This window comes from Hipposideros armiger, unplaced genomic scaffold, assembly GCF_001890085.2.
Source record: "Hipposideros armiger isolate ML-2016 unplaced genomic scaffold, ASM189008v1 scaffold_63, whole genome shotgun sequence".
Lineage (NCBI taxonomy): Eukaryota > Metazoa > Chordata > Mammalia > Chiroptera > Hipposideridae > Hipposideros > Hipposideros armiger.
The window spans coordinates 1,802,901-1,822,795 of record NW_017731413.1 but is presented as its reverse complement, the minus strand read 5'-3'; the positions used below and the strand labels follow the sequence as shown (position 1 = coordinate 1,822,795).

General features: G+C 39.1%; 1 protein-coding gene across 2 annotated transcripts in view; it reads left to right on the top strand.

Annotated features, from left to right (window-relative positions):
* Positions 1–19,895, top strand: part of APAF1 (apoptotic peptidase activating factor 1) — a 66,142-nt gene that overhangs the window by 39,987 nt on the left and 6,260 nt on the right. For both annotated transcript variants that reach the window (XM_019641739.1, XM_019641738.1), the window contains exons 19-25: positions 1,877–2,002; positions 3,657–3,776; positions 6,945–7,061; positions 9,653–9,778; positions 15,903–16,022; positions 16,338–16,463; positions 18,106–18,231. In XM_019641739.1, the coding sequence (XP_019497284.1) occupies positions 1,877–2,002; positions 3,657–3,776; positions 6,945–7,061; positions 9,653–9,778; positions 15,903–16,022; positions 16,338–16,463; positions 18,106–18,231 (861 nt within the window). The remainder of the gene's footprint in view (positions 1–1,876; positions 2,003–3,656; positions 3,777–6,944; positions 7,062–9,652; positions 9,779–15,902; positions 16,023–16,337; positions 16,464–18,105; positions 18,232–19,895) is intronic.

The following is a 19,895-nucleotide window of genomic DNA, read 5'->3' as shown; positions in this document are numbered from 1 at the left end:
GAGGAGCGGTGTCTCAGTTCCTAAGACCATCGGAAAATATGTGTTTTCCGATGGTCTTAGGCGACCCCTGTGAAAGGTTGAGAACCGCTGCCTTGGAGTGAAAGATTCAGATCTGCTAGGAGATCTTGCGCCATACCTGTAGATAGATCCTCAAGGTAGGTATTGTCAGAAATTTCCCGTTTCTGGATTTTGTCAGGATTTTTAGGAGTTGTGGAGGAGCAACCCCTCTTTCTGCCTTTCCCACTATTTTTTAAAATCTTTAACCTATTCTTACAAAGCTTCAGGAAACATTGTCTTTCTTCTAGAACTTGGTTTTGGAGGCTCTGAGTGACAAAGAAATGATAAGGGAGAACCAGAAGGGAAGAGAGTGAAGGATTTCAAGGGAGACTTTTCAGTTGTGGAACCACTTTCATCTCTGTACTTTAGCTCTGTATGTCCCACTTGGACTCTAGAGATAAGGCAGAGAAAATTTCATGTAATTAATTCGTAACCATAGAATTCACTGATTGAAAACCACTGGGTATGTGATGAAGTACTTATTTTGTCCGTGGTAGTTCTGAAATCATAAAGTAGGTCTGTAATTCAGAGTGTAATGAGAGGAACTCAGGCACATATGGTACTTCATTAGACTGGAATATATTTGAGTAATTTACAGCAGAACTCAGGATAAAATACAGGCAGGCGGTGGCAGACATTGACAATTTGTAATAAGCATGAATAACAGGAGAAATGTGTACATGCACAATTAGTACGTTTATTTATTGTAGGGTTCTGCAATCAGTTAAAATGAGGATTAGATGACAGTGGAAAATAGCCTGAATATGGAAGCTTCTTATATTCATCTATTTTCTTCGATTGATTTTTAAAAAACACATAAAATGTATGCATGATTCCAAATCAAAGCTTTATAGTGAATTACATTCAGAGAAGTCTTGTTTTCATCACTGTCCTTTCCCTTCCATTTTTTTCTATCTCTCCCCATAGGTAAACATTTTTTTTAACATTTCAATGTTTCTTTTTGCATATATAAGCGGGTATTTATATGTATTATTTATCTCCACATCTGTGTCCATCTATACATTTACATATTTGTTTCTCATCTTATATATACACACACACACACACACTCACACACACATGCACACATATACACACACACATATATATAGTATAATATGTATACTCTTCTGCAGAAGTATATATACTACTTGCTTTTTTCTGTAAACAACATATCCTAGAGACTAGCCATTATTAAGGTGCTTTTGTCATTACTTTTTATGGCCTCATAGTTTCCATTATGTGATAAATAGTTATTCAGTTGGTCCTTTTTTTTTTTTTTTTTAAGATTTTTATTGGGGAATTGGGGGAAGGGGAACAGACAAGTTGCTGTTGTTTTGTTCTTCAGTCTAGTTGTAGAGGATGTTGCTTCACTGGCCCAATTTGGCACCATCATTGCACTCTTCCCGGGCGAGGCAGATCAGTCGCCGGCTTCTGGACAGCCGCTCACAGTGGCTGCTGGCTGCTGGCTACACATGGTAGCCCATGGCAACCCACTGCCACAGGGGCTGCAGCCTACGCCATTGCCGGTGACTCACGGCAGCCCAGCTCCAGGTTGAGCTGTTGTTCAGCATCTTAGCTGTGGAGGGCAGTGTCACTGGCCCTCATATGTGGGATCCGAACCGGGGCCCTCTGGCATCCCAAGCCAGTTCTTAACCATCGCGCCACTCAGCCGGCCCTCAGTTGTTCCTTTTGATGGTCATTTGGGTTTCCAGTTTTTTGCTATTAAAAATAATGATACAATGAATAATCTGCAGAAGTCATTTTGTATATAGATGCTTATGAATGTGATTTCCTATATGCTGTGTTTATTCTGTAGTTGTGGAATATGGACTCTTGTCTAAAAGTAGCTGACTGCAGAGGACATTTAAGTTGGGTTCATTGTGTGATGTTTTCTCCTGATGGATCATCATTTTTGACATCTTCTGATGACCAGACAATCAGGGTGAGCAATACTGAGATTTTCATTTTAAACATTTACTGATGGTAAGCCAAACCTCCTGTAAACTAAGAAATTGTTGGGCAGTATTGGGGGAAGTAAAACGGGAAACTACTAGATTCACATTTATCCTTGAAAAGTGCTGTTTTATGGACTGTACAGTCTCATTCACTACGTGTTCACTGAGTGTATTACTGTGAGCCAGGTGCAATGATTAAACTGTATTTTGGTTAATTTAAATATATTACATTTGATTTCTCAGAGTAATTTTTGACTCTTTCCTGTACCTTGAATTCACATATCCAGTTACTCACCAATTCTAATGGATTCTACCTTTCCATTGTCTATCATTTATTTCTGTTGTACTTTTCCATTTCAAGTTTAGATGCTCATTACCTGTGGCCTCTCTTGTATCAGTTTCTGCCGCAAGCCTTTTCTTTCTTGGTTTTTCTACATGCTGCTTCCAAGATATTTTCCTCATGTACATACTACAGTCATATCGTTTTTGCTCAAAAACAGAGAGTGTCTCCCTTGCCTACTACAGTAAAAATGTACTCCTAAGTTTACCATTAAACTTCTCCACAGTATGGCCTCATTCTGCTGCAGCCTGTCTTCTAGTTTATTTCTACAGGTAACCTACACTAGACTGCTCACATTTCCCGAACACCCTGTAGTTCCCTGCCTCTGTACTTTTGCTTCTCTGGTTTCTTATGTTTGGAATACCCTTCTTCCTCGTATGCCTCCCTTGTTAAAATCCTGATGATCCTGCAAGCAAGCACCCCAGAGGGAGGCTTCTGGGAAGCCTTTCCTAGTATTCCATTTGGGGGGAGTGTCTCTCCTTTAATGCCATATAACTGTCATTTTCTTATGGTACTTATCGAGTTCTGCCTTGAATTTAGGTATAGACTTGATTTACTACTCACCCCCAGTGCTCTACTGCTCCTCTGACTTATTCACACATTTTAAATTATAAACTCGCTGAGGCCAGGGACCCTGGCTTGTCCCTGTAGCATCTAATACAGTGTTTTGTACAAATTGTAGCTAAAATTTATTTAGCATTTACTGTATGCCTGATGTGCAAAGTGCTACATGTATTCATTTGCTAATTCTCATTATAGTTCTTTCTGCAGCTGAGGAAACAGACACAGAAAGGTTAAGTTAGCGCTACTTAAAGAACCCATCTCAATAAGCCTGTTCCAGAATGTAAATCAATGCACTGCTTCTTTCATCAAGAAAATGTTGTTAAAGAAATGAATACTGTTAACAGTGGGTATGGTGTTTTGTTGATTTACATTCTGGTACAGGCTCCTTATCTAGGTATCAGACAGTTTGGCAACCAGCAGGAGGAGGTCCTTACCTTTGAGTAGCACAGGGTTAAGTAACCTGCCCAAAGTTACAATTTCAGGTAGAACTAGAATTCATAACTAAGGCATTTTGGCTCTAGCACCCATTAATTTTAATACTAACTGCTTCTTGTATAGCATGTAATCAATAAATATTTATTGTTGAATTATAATCTAATAATTGAAAAATTTCTGGCACTCTAGGCATTTTGAGTGTGAAGCATGGTTTGTTTTCTTGCATCAAGACTAGGACTTGTCTTTATAATATTTCAGAGGATACACTAATCTTATTTTAGTTTTTTATATCTCTTAATCAGCTCTGGGAGACAAAGAAAGTATGTGAGAACTCTGCTATAGTACTAAAGCAAGAAATAGATGTTGCATTTCAAGAAAATGAAGTGATGGTTCTTGCAGCTGACAATACAAGACGTCTGCAAGTGAGTATTTTTTTAGAAAACAATTGAAAAAATTGTTTTGATTGAACTCACAATTCACAATTTTTCTTGTTTGTTTTTGGACTTGGGATCAGGTACAATTGTATAGTATCTAACAGATGCTCAGTGGATATTAGTTGAATACTATAATATATGGGTCTTGAGCTGAGGCTCAGATATGCTAGGATTTAGAGGTAAAAGGTGATCCTTGTCTCACCTCATTCCTTGTCTGTTGGTATCTGTGAGCACATTCCTTGACCTGCTTGGAGTCTAGGATATCGTGAGGACAACCTTGAACTTGTCCACAGTAGTGATTTAAACATGTCTGTTGGAGTGTGCAAGGGGAAAGGGCATACCAATGGAAGATTTATTGCAGGGATAGGATAACGGTCTTTCAAAGAACAAAAATCACTTTACGTGGGAAGGACTCTGACCCATTGGAACTGAGTTGGAAAGAGCTGGACTTTACGTACTGAAGTATACCTGTTCATTCATTCATTTACTCACACATTTGTTCAAGAAATATTTCTTGAATGCTTCTTACATTCCCTGAGAGGGAAAGGGTTATAACATAAAATTAAAAGGACTGTATCATTTAGGATCCAAACAGTTGTACTCCAGAGGCATTTCTTGCCTTGCTGAAGAAGAAAGGAGCCCCAGGGGTCCACTGGCAGAAGATCGATAGTTAGGAGTTTTGAGTAGTGGTAACAGAGAGCAGATGCCTTAAGGATCATTGGGGCTCGAGAACAGGTTAGCACCACTGTGTTAACGGGCCCAAAGAACGTGTTATTAATATCTGCATGGAAGCCCAGTGCAGTTGGTGTTGAACTGATAGAGAAGTTCTGCAAGTGGAGGTAGCGTGCTAGGTAGTGGCAGCAGGAGGGAGCAAACACCTCATGGAAGGTCAAACACAAGATACTGCTTTCATGTTGGCCAGCCCAAGCAGAAAGCTGAGTAGGGTACCCATTCCACGAGGTGTCAGCATGCGGAGCTGAGTGACAGTGACTCCTGGCTGAGAGTCACTGGCCAAGAGCTGCAGCCAGAGACGAAAGGCAGGGATCAGCATGGCTTGTATGTAAGTCACTGAGACATTCCCCCTTGCCCTGAGGATTCCTTGAGAGAGGCATAGGATTGGGAAGAACAGAAACCCTGTGATAGGTGAGGGCTAATGATCTTGTGAACTATTTTCTGAAAGTTTACTTGTTATGTTAGGCCCTTCATTAGCTTTTTAAGAGCACGAATACAACTCGAGTAATCCTTTTTTCCGGATGGGTTTGTGGAAGTGCCTAATTAATTTTTAGGGAAAGGTTTTAGCAGTGATAATGTGATCTTATGCCATTTTTGCATGTGATTTTTCTTGATTTGGTTGTTGAAAGATAGAGGGCAAGAAATGTGTGAGAGAATGAAAGGAGACAGCAAAGTTGAGCTACAACCAAGAGAGAAACAGAATAGAGAAGTAGAGGGAGCGCGCATATTGAGGGTTGAGAGCTAGCAAGAGCTTGAGACAGACTGGCAGAGAGTAGGGCAGAGCTTAACAAGTTCTAAAGCTGCAAAGCTCACCTTGTTGTAGTGGAGCGAACAGTGACTGTTCACTCAGGAGACCCAGGTACAATTCCTGGCTTTGTCGTCAGCTAGTTCTGTGAGTTCGAGTAAATTGCATCACTTCTCTGAGCCTCACGTTCTTCGCCTATAAGGTCCTTTTCATCTTCAAAAGTTGGTGAGCTGGTTATAGGGTCAAGATGGAATCCAAATTCAGGAGACAGATATCTGGGGTAAATTGTCTATGGCGTTGGGTAATTTCTTCTTGTCTACTGTCGGGGTCAGAGTCGAGCTGTGAGACACACCTAAATATGGCTTGTTCTGTATTTTACAAGTTTGACTATTGTCCATAATATGTTGATAAGGAGCTCTGAATGCCCTGTGTTTCTGGAATGAATTGGGATGTGGGATTGAATGTGGATTCCTGTTTACTGATTTTTGCACTGATTTTTCCACTTGTGATATTTTCCACTGCAGTTGTCTTGTCAAGTTTAGTGTCCTCCTGCTTTATTAAATTTGTGCAACCTTTCTTTAACAGTTGTCATAACTGTGAGACTTCAAAAAGAAGTCATCTGACTATAAAAGTATCATTTTATTCTAGGTCAATGATTGTGGGAGAGTTTAGAGGATAGTTAAACTGACAATAGCTCCATTTAAGTGAACAAAACATTTTTTAGTCACTGCTTTAAAAAAATGTGGAAATTGATTTTTGAGAGAAGATAGTCAACTTTTAGTAGTTCAGTCTTTATTTGGAACATCTGATAGATGAGAACATGTTGGGTAAAATATTGTAAAGAAAAAGCTACCTCGATTGACTGACCCTATAATCTTATACCTGAAAAAGATTACAGCCTATTTCATGTTGAAAAATAATTCAAGACTTTTATAACACATAGAGAGAGGTATCTGACAATTGATTTAAGCTTGATAAATGTTTACCCAGGTCCCATGTTTTAGTTGAGTGATAAGGCATCTTTATTAGTGGGACTGAAAAAAATAATTATTAGCATTGGTACATTTTATGAAATTGGGTCATCTTAGTTTAAGCATTACAAGTCCAGCCCCCCAAATTATGCTCATGGGTTCTTCTTCTCCAGTGTCCCCTCCTCCCAAAAGAAAAGGGAATCTTAATTTATACTGTTTCATGAGTGATTTGGAGGATATAAAACCCATTTTAATTTGAATTTGTCTTTTTATGTAATGTCTGTCTCAGTCTTGTTTCACCAACCCCCTTGAATAATATCAGAAAAGTGTATTTTTACAACCTATAGCCAGCCCTATTAAAATGGGCTTTGTGAAGAAATGGAAAACAGGGTGTGGAGGTAGCTGTGGGATTACAAATCAGACAGATGTGTCTCAGGTGGTGGGCATAGCAGCTGCTTTTTAAACCATTTAAAGCTCGTTTTATTTTATGGAAATGTATTTGAGCCTCAAAAGTGAAATGAAATGAAAGCGTGAAGTGCTAAATGCAGCTGCTGAGACTAGGATAGGCGTTTGTTGTTCTCCCGGGAGCTCTTGTTGGTTATTTTCTGTGTTTTATTATTATTGTTTTTTTTCAATTGAGGTCTCTGTTCTAAAGAACAAAAACTGTTCATACAACCTAATAACTGATTGTGCCTTACTTTCCATTAGATCATTAATGGAAGAACAGGTCAGATCGATTATCTGACTGAAGCGCAAGCTAGCTGCTGTTGCTTCAACCCACGTCTGCAGCTCGTTGCATTTGGAGGCAACGAAGGAGCCGTTCAGGTATTCACTTCTGGTCTTCAGGTCATTCTGTGCGGTACACCTTATTTATTTAAAATTAATTATGTGCCTGACATAGTAACCTTATGTACTAAATAAGTCTTCTCTTAGTCATTCTTCTGTTAGACTAAAAATACAATCCTGTTGGTTGTATATTTTTCAGATTGCCTTCACTACTGTTTCTCATAGCTTCTGTCTTTTTGTGTTCCTTATTCTCTACCTAGTTGTTTGGTTGTCCTCCAAGTATATCAGATACTATCAGAGATTCAGCTAACTATGCAAAGAGCATTTTTTTTCTCTTCTTAGAATCTCAGTGGTGTAAGGGTGTAAGTTGTTTCTATTTTGGTACTGGTAAGATTCATTGGCAGTATGAGTGTATGAGTGGAGAGTTCCCTCAGGTTTACCTGTTTCACTAACTATTACTGTTCTGCTTTAGGTATTAGAAGTACACCTATTCACCACCTGAAATTCTTAACTTATTAAACAAGACCAAATAAATGAAAATAAAATCAGGTTATAAGACAAAAAAGATCGTATATTAAAATCATTTTGGATAAAAATGATTTCATCACAATTGAAATTCATCACAAAAGCATGTTTTCTGTAGTTATAGACTAGTTTCTTGAAGAGCATTGGCTTCTTGTCTCACTTTTTCTCATCCAAGCTTTTTGGAATTATCCCTTAATAATTGTGGCACTAGCTATATTTGTTTTACTCTGGATTCATTTCCATAAGGAATTACACAAATATTCTCCAGTCCACCTTGCCCCACAAAGAGGAGACTATATGTTTATATACAAAGTGAAGAAGAAAGCATTTGGAAAGTGACGTCAGTGTTATTGTATGTTTGCCATAGGCATTGTGGCATGGATTCAGAGTGCAGGCTTTGGTTATTATTTTTTATTATTATTCTGAAACATTATTTATTAATTGTGAATATGGGTGCTAGTCTGGAAAAATGTATTGTGGATGTTTGTTAAGCAAGGAATGCTTGTACATTCCCTCTCAGTCTCATCTCTCAAACTGTTGTATATTATAATTTATTTCTAAAGGATTCTTGGTTTCCCTTTTCTTTTTACCTTGTTGTCCAGCCAGCACTAATTCTTTACATTTTTACTATCTAAGGACCTCGAAATAAGCCTTATAGTTTATAAAAATAACTCACAAAACACACGTGTGCCTCATTCATACCCGTCACTTGGGGAAGAGGTGGTACTTGGCTGTGGAGACTGGGTTAGAGGCATCATAGGGGGCCGTTCTGTCTTGCCTGGGGGTGGGGAACAGTCTTATCCTTATCTCCCTCAAAGTCATCAAATAATATAGATAACGTGTGAAATTACCAATATTTGACTGTAATTAACTTATAAAATGGCAATTTTATGTGGTTCAGCCTAGGATCTTCAAATAACAATAACAGCTACCATTTATTAGACGTTTTACTGTGTCAGATGCTCTCATCGAATCATTGTAACATCCTGGATCTTACTAGGTATTATGATTCCTGTTTTACAGATGTCTAAACGCCTAGTTTCCACAACTTTTGTAAAGTCAGTAAGTGACAGAGCTAGGATTCAAACCCGTGTCTTTGAGCCTCTGTGCTCAACTGTTAATGCTTTCCTGCCCTCCTCCCATAGGAATTGTGAAATTGTCCAGCTTGCTCATCAGGAAGGCTTTCATTCACACAATCCCCTTTGCTTTTTGAGGTGACTTTTTTCAGACATGTAGATTTGGTTTGCATTTCTGCAATCTCCTATTTTAGCATCATCTGTACATTTAAAAAAAAAATTTATTGGGGAACAGCCATTGGTTACACATTGCTTTCATGCTACAATGGCATAGTTGACTCTTTTAAGGAGGGCACAGCTCACAGTGGTCCACATGGAGATCGAACCGGTGACCTTGGTGTTATCAGCACCACGCTCTAACCAGCTGAGCTAACCGGTCACCCCTGTATTTTCTTTAGGCTTCCTTGAGTATATTTTAATTTGGGCAAAGGAACCATACTTACTTTTTGGAGGGTATGAGTTCATTTGAAAACCTTTTTGAGTTCTGTTATCACTTTCTTAATCTCTGCATTTGGCAGATTAGTCTTTAGCCCTTTTAAGTCTTCTCAGTGCACTGCCTTCCATCCTACTCATATCCTCTTTTCCTTTACCTGCCTCCCTCATCATTCTTTATCTTACCTTGTTTCTGTGTTGCTTTATAAAGAGCTTGCTCATCTGGGTTTTTTTCTTTTTTCTCTCATCCGTCTTAAATGTCATTTTCTGTTTGGAGGCTGAGCCCAGACTAACACTTGTCTGATGAATTGAGTACTCAGAAGGACTGCTGGTTCCCACTGCCATGTGGTCTGTTCCAGTGAGTGTTTTATTTTAGGGTGTGTGTGTGTGTGTATGTGTGTGTGCGTGTGCGCGCACGCATAGATGTGCATGTATGTATGTGTACCATTCATTTGTGTGTCTTTAAACTGTTAGCACTATGAGATGGAAATTCTGTACCCTTCTGTAATCTAATTTTAATTTAATATCTTTGGGGTATAATGCCTGGGTGTTGCTGAGTTTCTTTGTATTAATTTTCTGTGATTTTCTACTTTGAAGATTTTAGAACTCCTAAACAACAGAATCTTCCAGTCCAGGACTGGGCACAAGAACACTGTACGGCACATCCAGTTCACAGCTGATGGGAAGACTCTTATTTCAAGCTCTGATGATTCTACAATTCAGGTGAGAGGAGGATGAACTCCTGACACACATAATGCTGACTCTAGCAGAGGAGCATGTCGGCTATGGTTCAGATCTCGTGTGTATTTTAACCATTTCTTTAAGATCATGTTGCCTTGGGCGTACATTCAGTCTATGCACATGGGCTTACATGAAACCCATTTGTGTTTCATATTTTTCTGTGGATGAGGCAGGCAGCTTGACTTAGAACTAGAAGATTGTTTACTTTGACAATCAAGGATTCATTTGAATTCTCCCATCTGCCTTGGTATTTGGACTTGTGTCAATAAATATACTTTTTGCCACATTTATATGATTTATCTTTATTTTTCTTTATCGTAGTAAAATCTGAATGAAATTTCTTTCCTTTTAAGAATAAGATGTTTATTGCAGGGATAAAATCCTGTGAAAAAAGACTAGTTTACCATCATGAAGGATTGTGGATATAGAAGCCATAAGCAAACTATATGTTCTATTTAAATTTACTTTATTTTTATCAAAGTTCCAATGCACATACTTTATAGACTCAAGTAGTATTATAAGGCTTGTTATGAAAAATAGACTCCCCCATTTCTTATTCTCCAGAAGCACCACTTTTAGCTTTTAGATGTTTCTTTTGATCTTTACCTTCATGTCCCATATTGCATGCTTATAATGCTAATTCTTGATTTTCATATTTGAGGGTTTATCTACTGACTTCCCTATGTGAAAATTTAGTTTTTTTTCTCCTTTCACCTGTCCTACCTTCGACTTGTGCATACACCCTTTTATCAATCCCCATTATCAATGTAATTATAACAAAATTTTTTTTAGGTCATTAGTGTCATTATTATGAATAAGTAGACTAAGTGTACTATGAATGTGTTTCCTACCTTAATGCAATTTAGGAAAATTCTTTTTTTTTTTTAGCTGAGCCATCCTGCTACCTATTGGCAGCTCAGCGGCTGCTCAGCTCGGGCTGGACTCGAACCGCTGTTGCTCAGAGCTCACACTCTTGAGCGAGCTCTTAACCAACTGAGCCACTCGGCCGGCCCTGCAATTTAGGAAAATTCTAACTTTGCATGTAGTTGGAAATTATTTTAGCCTAAAATTTTGAAGACATTGTTCCATTTTCTTCTAAGTTCCAAAGCTCATGTTGAGAAGTCTGAAGCCGTTCTGATCCCTAATCTTTCTGGAAGATTCTAGTTTTCTTTGTCTACATTTCATCTTTTTATACTGTGCTCTAGTTTCTGGGAATTTCCTCAGCTTTATCTTATAACCCTTTTGTTGAGTTTTTTATTTCTACCATTGTATTTTTAATGCTGGAAAGTTGATTCTTATAGTTTATCCTTTTGAAGAGCATTGTGTTCTTGTTTCATAGAGGAAATATCTTCTCTTATTTCTCTGAGGATGGATGGATCTATAAATAATATATAAATTATACATATATATGTGTAGATATCTATATAATTTTTTTTTCTCAAAATTAAATTTTCTGGCATAGTTGCTCTTCCCTCCAAGTTGTTTTTTTCTGTCTGGTTGTTTTGGTCTCTTATTTTAAAGACCATCCTCATCTGTGTAGTAATCATTCGCTAGCAGAGATTGGCAGTACAATGCTGACTGAAAGCTCTGCGTGTTGACTGAGAGCTCTGGAAGGTCGTTTGGATGGGGAGCCTTTGTCTTTTTGTCTTTTGTCCTGGTCTTGTCAGACATGGCTGAAGGTTCTCAGTGCTGAGCGGGGGGGAAATTGGGGGTAGGTGTAGGGTCTCACTCAGTGTTTAGTGTGTAAACCTTCACTGGATCCCTGCTCTCAACTCGAACCCTACCCTCAGTTTGTCTGGCGCCCTTTACTCTAGGGATTCTTCTTGTTTGCTTCCATTGTCTGTAGGAGCATGGTTCTGCACTTTATTCTCTTTTCTCGTAGTAACTTTGGGATGCAGTGACGATTTTTTTCTGTTTTACACAAAGTCAGTTTTCCTGAACTCCTTGAGGGAGTGGGGAACAACAGCATTTCTGTACAGCTTCACAGCTCTGCAGCTCCTCCTCCTGTTGTTTTCATGAAGCGCTAAAAACAGGGCCTTGTGCTTTTGAAGATCGCTTTGTTTTGTCCCCTTCCCTCAATTTATTTAGACCTCTTTCCTTTGCTGCTATTATCCTAGTTCTGCTCAATTTGGATTCTATTCCCAGCAGTTTCTCCTCCTTGTAGGATTGTCCTGGCTAATTTTGAGAATTCCTAGGGCCCAGACTGCGCCAGCCCTTCCAGACCATCAGTCTCACCTTGCACTCAGTTTCTGTAGCTCTTGTTTTGGTCCTCTGCGCTTGTCAGTGAATGGCACTTGGCTCGTTTGGGATTTTTCTCTTTTTAGGTGGGTATTCCCCATGCTTCACTCTGCTGCTTCCTATATGGATGTTACTACCGTGTAAGTCTGGCAGCTCTCAGTTTGCCCTCACTCCCGTCTTGGGGTTTGTGGGGATACTTTGTCTTGTAACATGGTCTTGTTGTTAATGTTGTCTGTGCACTTTTAATTTTGCTGTTTTAGTTGCTGTGTCTGCTTTTAATGGAGGCTTCAGGGCATTAAAAAAAAAAAACTATGCCTGCATTGCTGCCATCTTCCCAGAATTCCTAATACTTCTGTTCTTGGGCCCACCCTCATTCCCACCTTTGGATGGACTTAGTGACCTAAATTTCTGAGCATTTTGCGAGTTCTGGAGTATCAATTTCATTGCTTTTGTCTTTCTGTAATGCTTTTAGGAGTCTGTTTTCTCGGTTCTGCTAAGTCAGTTATTTTCTTTTGCGTTCTAGCCTCCAACATTTTGTTATCTTCTTTCCCATTCTCTAGACCTTGTCATTTTAGTAGGATTTTAGAAGTGAAAGATTAGTACATATTTTCAACGGAAGTTACTATATATTCTTTTATTTAGTGTGTGTATATGTTTATGTCTTTTGGTGGCAATATTAATAATTTAATGATAAGAATAATTTATACTATTAAAAGCTATTTTGGAAAAAAACTTTACGTTACCTCTTTGTGAGTCCTTTATGGTTAGAATGAAATTTGGCTTCAATACAGAAACTTATTTATTATAGACTCCCAGGGTACTCTTGTGTTAGCTCTGAAACTCAGTGTAATATTCATTTTTCTTCCTTACCAGGTGGCTTTGAAATGGGTAAAGCTAAATTACATCCAATGAAATTCTGCTGAGACAATATGTACTGTATAGCCTTTTTGTCAAAAGCTAAATTCATAGGTTTTATGACCTGCTTGAAGATCAGATATTTTCAGCCAGAGAGAGAAATAATTTCTAGGAATATTTTTAGGGTCGGAGTTTGGTTATTTTTAGAAATATAAGTTAAGTTGTGTTTCATCCTCCTTTTCTGTTTTACTCAGAATACGTTTTACAATTAAAATGTTTTAATGAGTATATATTTATGTAACAAAACTCTTGGTAGGTATTTCCCAGAATTGACTGGTTGGGTTTTTGTTTTCATTTTTTGGTGTTTTAGTATAATTAATTGGGTTTGTTTCCTTCCCCTAGTTTTATTGAGGTATAACTGACAAAATTGTATATGTGTAAGGCATTCAACGTGATGATTTATGTACACTGTGAAATAATTACTCCAGTCAAGTTAATTAACAAGTCTGCACACACCTTACATAGTTACCATTTTGGAGGTTTATTTTAATCATCTTTGTATCATCAGTGCCTGTAGTATATAGTAGGGGTTCAGGTTTTGTAAAGTTAAACTAAAGTTATTGCCAACATTTGAAGAATCAACTTGCCTGATTATAGCATTTAGAATTGTGAAAATTGAAGTCTGCCTTGGTAGTTTTTGATCCTTTACATTGAGGTGAATAAAGCCAAGGAGTTACCATGTTTGCCTGGGCCAGTGTGTGAGAATATATGATTCTTATAGGCATAGGAAGATTCTGTAGCATTTAAAAAAAATTTAATTATCTATATAGCTGAAAAAAAATTCTACGGTGTATATACGTTGCAAAAATTATAGCTAATGGTAGAGACACCCACAATTTAACCTTAATACATTGACTAATGCTGATAGAAGGCTAGCTATTATATAAGTTGATTCATTAGCACAGTATGTTTGAGTCCAACAAAAAAAAGTATCCCAGCCATCATTGCCTTATCAGAAAGCTTCTGCAACAAAATCTGCTATGGGCATCTTGATCTACCTTCAGCGATTGTCAAATTCTTTGTTGTGTCTGCTCAGGCTGTGGAGGGCAGCAGTATGGATCTAAGTCAGGAGTGAACGTTGACTCAGACACAGCTGGGAAGGACAGTACCAGTCAACCAGGAAGAGTTGTTAATAGTAGCCACTGACCCTCTAGTCCAGCAGAGCCTGAAAGGAGGGGGAGGGAAACAGGAAGCTCCTAGGGGAGATGGTCTAATGTATTTTATGTTTAGTTGCACAGGTGCCTTTCCTTTCTGATATGATTTGGGGAGCCAGAAAAGCCTCTCTTTCTCTCCCTTCCCCCAGCATATCTCACTGGGTCCTTAAAACATTGAACTTCCTAATTCATTCTCCTTAAAGTCATTCTCACTTCCAACTCCTCTCGCTCTCATAGAAGATACCCTGCTCCTGCTATCGTGCTTCTATGAATGAGCACTCCGAGACAGATGAGATGGAGAGAGTCTGAGAGCCAGGACTCAGTGGGGAGGGTGGCTGCTAAATGTGGAGGATAAAGGAGTAAAGAAAGGGGGCCGAGAGATGTTATTTCTTTTACAATTTTGCCTAAGCCTGATAGGAAATAACCTTCAAGACATTTCTGCTGTTTAACCTTTGCCAGTGAAAAACCAGACCCAGACTATTACTAATGTGCATACCTTTGGTGGTGGCTGGTTTGTCTTTATTTTTTTATTACTGATATTACAAAATAGAAGAAATTCTGTTGGAGACTGATTGCCCACAGCTCAGAAGTCTAGCTTCATTGGGCCCCTTGGGCTGTTCTGTCAAATATCTTCCCAAGCTTTTTTTCCTATTGTTCCTTTTGCATATCCTGTACTCTCGCCATATTTTGAACTCTGATCAGTTCCCTATAATCTTTCCATGTTTTCCTGCTCTTATTCTTTAACTCAAGCATTCATTCCCTGTATTTGAAATGACCTCCTCAGTTTATGAATCGTACTTCCAGCCCATTCCTCAAGCCTACCTTGAAATACATTTCATCAAGTCTTCCTAATGAATTTCTTTTTTGAGTTCCACAGAACTTTTCTCTCTACCGTTATAGCTTCTATTATTGAGTTTTGTTGTTGTTTTTGTTTTTAGTATGTCTCATTTTCTTTGCTAGTCTCTCAGGTTTCTTTATGCTAGATCTTTGTATATTTGCCTCACATATAGGTGCTAAATAAACATTTGTTAAATTCAAGTCAAGAATTAATAAAGCTCTAAATATAGTTGCTTTGATATAGTAATTTAAGAGCTCTGTACATGGACATGACATAGAAATGAAATTCTTTTTGTTTACGTATGTGTCTCACATATACTTGTATGGCATATTTTGTGCCAGTTACTCACATTATATTTCAATTTCTTCTCCTTTTGTGCTTGAGGAGTTCTTCCTGGCACTCCATGTGAAAAATAATGTACTGTATCACCTCTTTCGTCATTTTGAGGATTGCGTTAATGGATAGCTAAGACTTGTGAAGCTCGGAAATTCCGTGACCTGGTTTGAAGCTGCTCTGGTCAGATGACCTTCCCAAGCAGTATGGCCAGTGTGATTCAGTAGCTTTAGTGGAGCTAGAATCTGCAGACTTACCTAGCTTGTGAGGTTTAGAAATCTGTGAATATGTAATTGGAAAATTTAATCAGATGGTGGGCTCACTAGCATATTGTGGCTTTTCTCTATCTTCTGGTATAGTTAACTGCTCTCTAAGCAACTGAAGAAAACAAATTTTATTTAGGGCAAAAAGTATTTTATTTTGCCCCTAGTCAAGTTAATTAACCCCAGGTTTTCTCTTCTCTGTCTGTAAGATGGGGACACCACATTCTTTCTTGGTACTCTTCTTTGTTTTACCAAAATGCCACAAGGATAAAAGACTTCAGACAAGTGTGCGCATCCTCCCCCCTCTCCAGGGGGATACCATGAGGAGATGGTTATAACAGACTTATTCTTTAATATTCATTCAGGTGTGGAATTGGCAATCAGAGGAATATGTCTTTCTGCAAGCCCATCAGGAAACAGTGAAAGACTTTAGGCTCTTGAAAAGTTCAAGACTGCTTTCTTGGTCATTTGATGGAACGGCGAAGGTAAGTTGAAGCACAAATTTCTTTTAAAAAAAATGTATTTTAATGTTGCAGTGATTATATTGTGACAGCGAAAAGCAGACAGATGATAACTAACTATTTAAAATTTTAAGTTTCTGTTTTCTCTTGCTTGTTTTAACTTTACTACAATCACCTACATCTACTTAGTATGAGCATTTGTACTGAAGAGCACTTAAAGAGGCTGGAACAACCAGTGTGCTCAAGCTCTTGTTTTATAGATATGTCTTCTAGCTGATTACGCTCATAGTACAAAATATTAAACGTTAAAAGTGTCAACTCCTGAGTTTTTCTTTGAAGGTATGGAATATTGTTACTGGAAGACTAGAAAAAGACTTTGTCTGTCACCAGCATACGGTACTTTCTTGTGATATTTCTTCTGATGCTACCAAGTTTTCATCTACCTCTGCTGACAAGACTGCAAAGGTAGGCCAGCCAGTTGAAATGTGCATGCGTAAAACTTTGGTATTGGTTATGTATTATGAGCCCAAATGATGTGTAAAACGCAGTAATAAGTTTCAGTTTACATATCTGTCTTATAGTTTGTGAGATTTTGGAGGATGCCCATTGGCATTTAGTTGGTGTCAAATAGATTGAATGATGTTGAGGACTTCTGATTTCTCCCTTACTGATTACTTTTTGTCTGTTACTAACCAGATGTAATCCCTACTGCATATGATAGGCAATAAAAAGCATTGGGAGGGGTTTACATTTAATTGCATACCCACAGTAAGTTTTTATATAATTGATGTAAGTTGATGCTTCAGAAAATCACATTTCTGTGAAATTGATGCTGTCTGGTTGGCGACCTTGAATACTCCTTCGCTTCTTTTTTCTTTATCTTTGTTAATGGCATCTTTCCGAACTACAAACCTTGGAATTGCCTGGGACTCTGTCTTGCCTTTAATGCTCTGTTGATTACTTCTCAATGTCTCTTGGATCCTTCTTTTCCTCCTTGTCCCTGCGCTGAAGACCAGGCTTTCTTCCTTCATTGGTGGACCTGCCTCTGGCCTGTGCCTGCCAGTTTATTGTCCCTACTGCTGTCTGAATCACTTCTGTGACCTGATGGTTTGTAAGCTGAATTCGTCAGCCCATCACCATCTCTTTCTGCTACATTGTTCCCTCTGTGCCAGGCTCCTTCTCGCTCCATCTTTTGTGCATCCTGTTAACTGGGGCTGACACAACCTTCTGTTCCTTCTTTACCTGGAAGCATTATGACTCATTCTTCCAGACCTCGATTTGGTGTCAGCTCTTCAGTGAGCCCTTTCCTGGCCCTCAGGCAGGGTTAGCTGCTTCACCTTCAGTGTTCCCATTATGTAGCACTCATATTTATTAGAGCATTTACTTCATATAACTATTCACTTAACCATTCATAAGCTGGTATTCCTGATTAAATTATAAACTTTTCAAGGACAGACTGTATCCATTTCATCTTTGTACCACCAGTTCTTAGCTCACAGTGCCGGGAACATGGTAGTTTTCAGTATATGCTTGTTGAATGGTGATGACAGAACCATGAGGGAGAATATGGAAGGAAAAAACTTTCATTTGACTGCCAAGGACGTAAGATAGTATAGTGACTAACCTTTAAAGAACACTTGCCATATGTTTGGCCCTGTGCTAGGATTTTCACTCTCTATTATCTCATTTTCTTCACCCTATAGGTACCATTGTTCCCATCGTACAGATGCAGAAACTGAAGCTACACAGCTTTTGTGGGTTGTCTTAGGCCACAAGGAACTAGTAAACAGTGGAGCCAGCACTCACACTCAAGTCTGATTCACACCACAGACTGGTCTTAACTGATTTAGTGTTATTCCTTCTAAATTTAAATTTAAGGACTTTGATCCTTGAGCTGAAGTTAACTTGCGTAATTAAAGCGAAACTCAAAAAAGGAAGAAGGTTACAAGTTGGAACTGGGGCCTCTCTTGCAAGTTATGAACTGTTGAACGTTAGAACTTCCATGTTAGAACAATCGAATTGACGGCTAACTAACACTCAAGGCCGAGTTTGCAGATGCTTATTTTGAATGTATTTGCCATTCCTAAACAGCCCTAATTTCCTTCAGATTTGGAGTTTTGAATGCCTTTCACCTCTGCATGAACTGAGGGGCCACAAAGGCTGTGTGCGCTGCTCGGTCTTCTCTGTGGACAGCACCCTGCTGGCGACTGGCGATGACAATGGAGAAATCCGGGTAGGTGCTTGCTGGCATGACGGCAGTGCTTGGGCAAGCCCTCTGCACCACTCTGGGGACCTGTGGAAATGTGACAGGGAAGCACAGTCCCTGCGGGTCTGGTTGGACCAGGCATTCTTTGTTCTGTCTCTTGTGCACGTTGTGTTCCAGATTTGTATTTTAGACTTAGAGGGAAGTATTTCCTGTATATATGAGGAGGCACATGCCCTAGTTATTTGCAGTTGGTTCTCTGCTGTTAGCTTGAGAGTGAGTCATCTTAGTTCTTGGATCTGAACCAAAAGTTGGCTTCAGTGGCAGAATGTGAGGAAAATAATTTTGTAAATCATTATCTAGATTATACATGAATTGCATATTCGGCTGTTTCCAGTCCTGAGAGACAAGGTCTCTTTAGCACTGTACCCGTTAGATAGTCAGCATTGTGGCAGTCCTCATGGGACTGCCTACCTCTGGTTATGTTAGAAGCGTTGGGCAGTTGATGGGGAAAGTTTAGGCATTGGGGATGGCCACTTTGGTAACCAGTATATTTGAGGAGAGCCTTGTTCTTTTTCTTTTTTACAAAGGAGGATTTAAAATTCAAGGGATCTGTATATAATGCAGAAGAATGAGAGAGTGTGCAGTTTGCAGAAAGAGAGAGAGGTGTTATCAGATAGGCTTTTCAGGAAAATTCAGATTCTGCTGTGTATGGACTAAGTGAGCAACCTCTGTGCCATCTCCTAAGTGCCATGTTAGCTGAAGTGGCAGGCTGCTTTGGAAACAGTCCTTTCGCTCTAAGTGCTCATTTTGGACAAAAGGACTCCTTTACTGGTTATGAGGGAGAGTTTCATTTTTCAGAAACCCCTGAAGGAAAAATTGCCCCTCTTTAAATGAGTGTTATTTAAAATTTTTTCTGCAGTACATTAAAAAAATTTTTTGTTTTTCTACCTGATTTTTCAAAATGTAGAAAAGCTGTCAATTTTTATGTGTATCTTACATCTAGCTGTCTTACTGAACTCTCTCAGATGAGTTTTTCCATTTGATTCTCTTGGATTTTCTTGGGTTACATTTACAAATGGTGATTTTTATTTATTTTTTTTAAGATTTCATTGGAGGACTTGGGGAAGAGGAACAGTGTTGGGAATTGGGGAAGGGAAACAGCCAAGTTGTTGTCCTTCAATCTTAGTTGTGGAGGGTGCAGCTAGCTCAGCTCCAAGTCCAGTCACCATCCGGCAGCCCAAAGGCTGCTCAGCTCAAAGTGCTGTGTTCAATCTTAGTTGTGGTGGGCATAGCCCACCTTCCCATGCGGGAGTTGAACCGCAAACCTTGCTGCTAAGAGCGCACGCTCTAACCACTGAGCCATCTGGCCGCCCATCGGCAGCTCAGGGCAGCTCGGCTCAAGGTGCTGTGTTCTCTTAGTTGCGGGTGGGCCTAGCCCACCATCCCATGTGGGAGTAGAAACCGGCAACCTTGGTAGGAACATGTGCTCTCACCAGCTTGGCAGCTCGGTGGCAGCTCAGCTTGGGCATAGCTCACTGGCCCATGTGGGAATCAAACCGGCGACCCTGTTGCTCAGAGCTTGTGCTCTTAACCAACTGAGCCACTTGGCTGGCCCCCTGATTTTTTTTTAATGCTTTCATTTATTTTTCTTATTTTGGTGTGCAGGTCTTTGAAAAATTAGAGTAGTACGC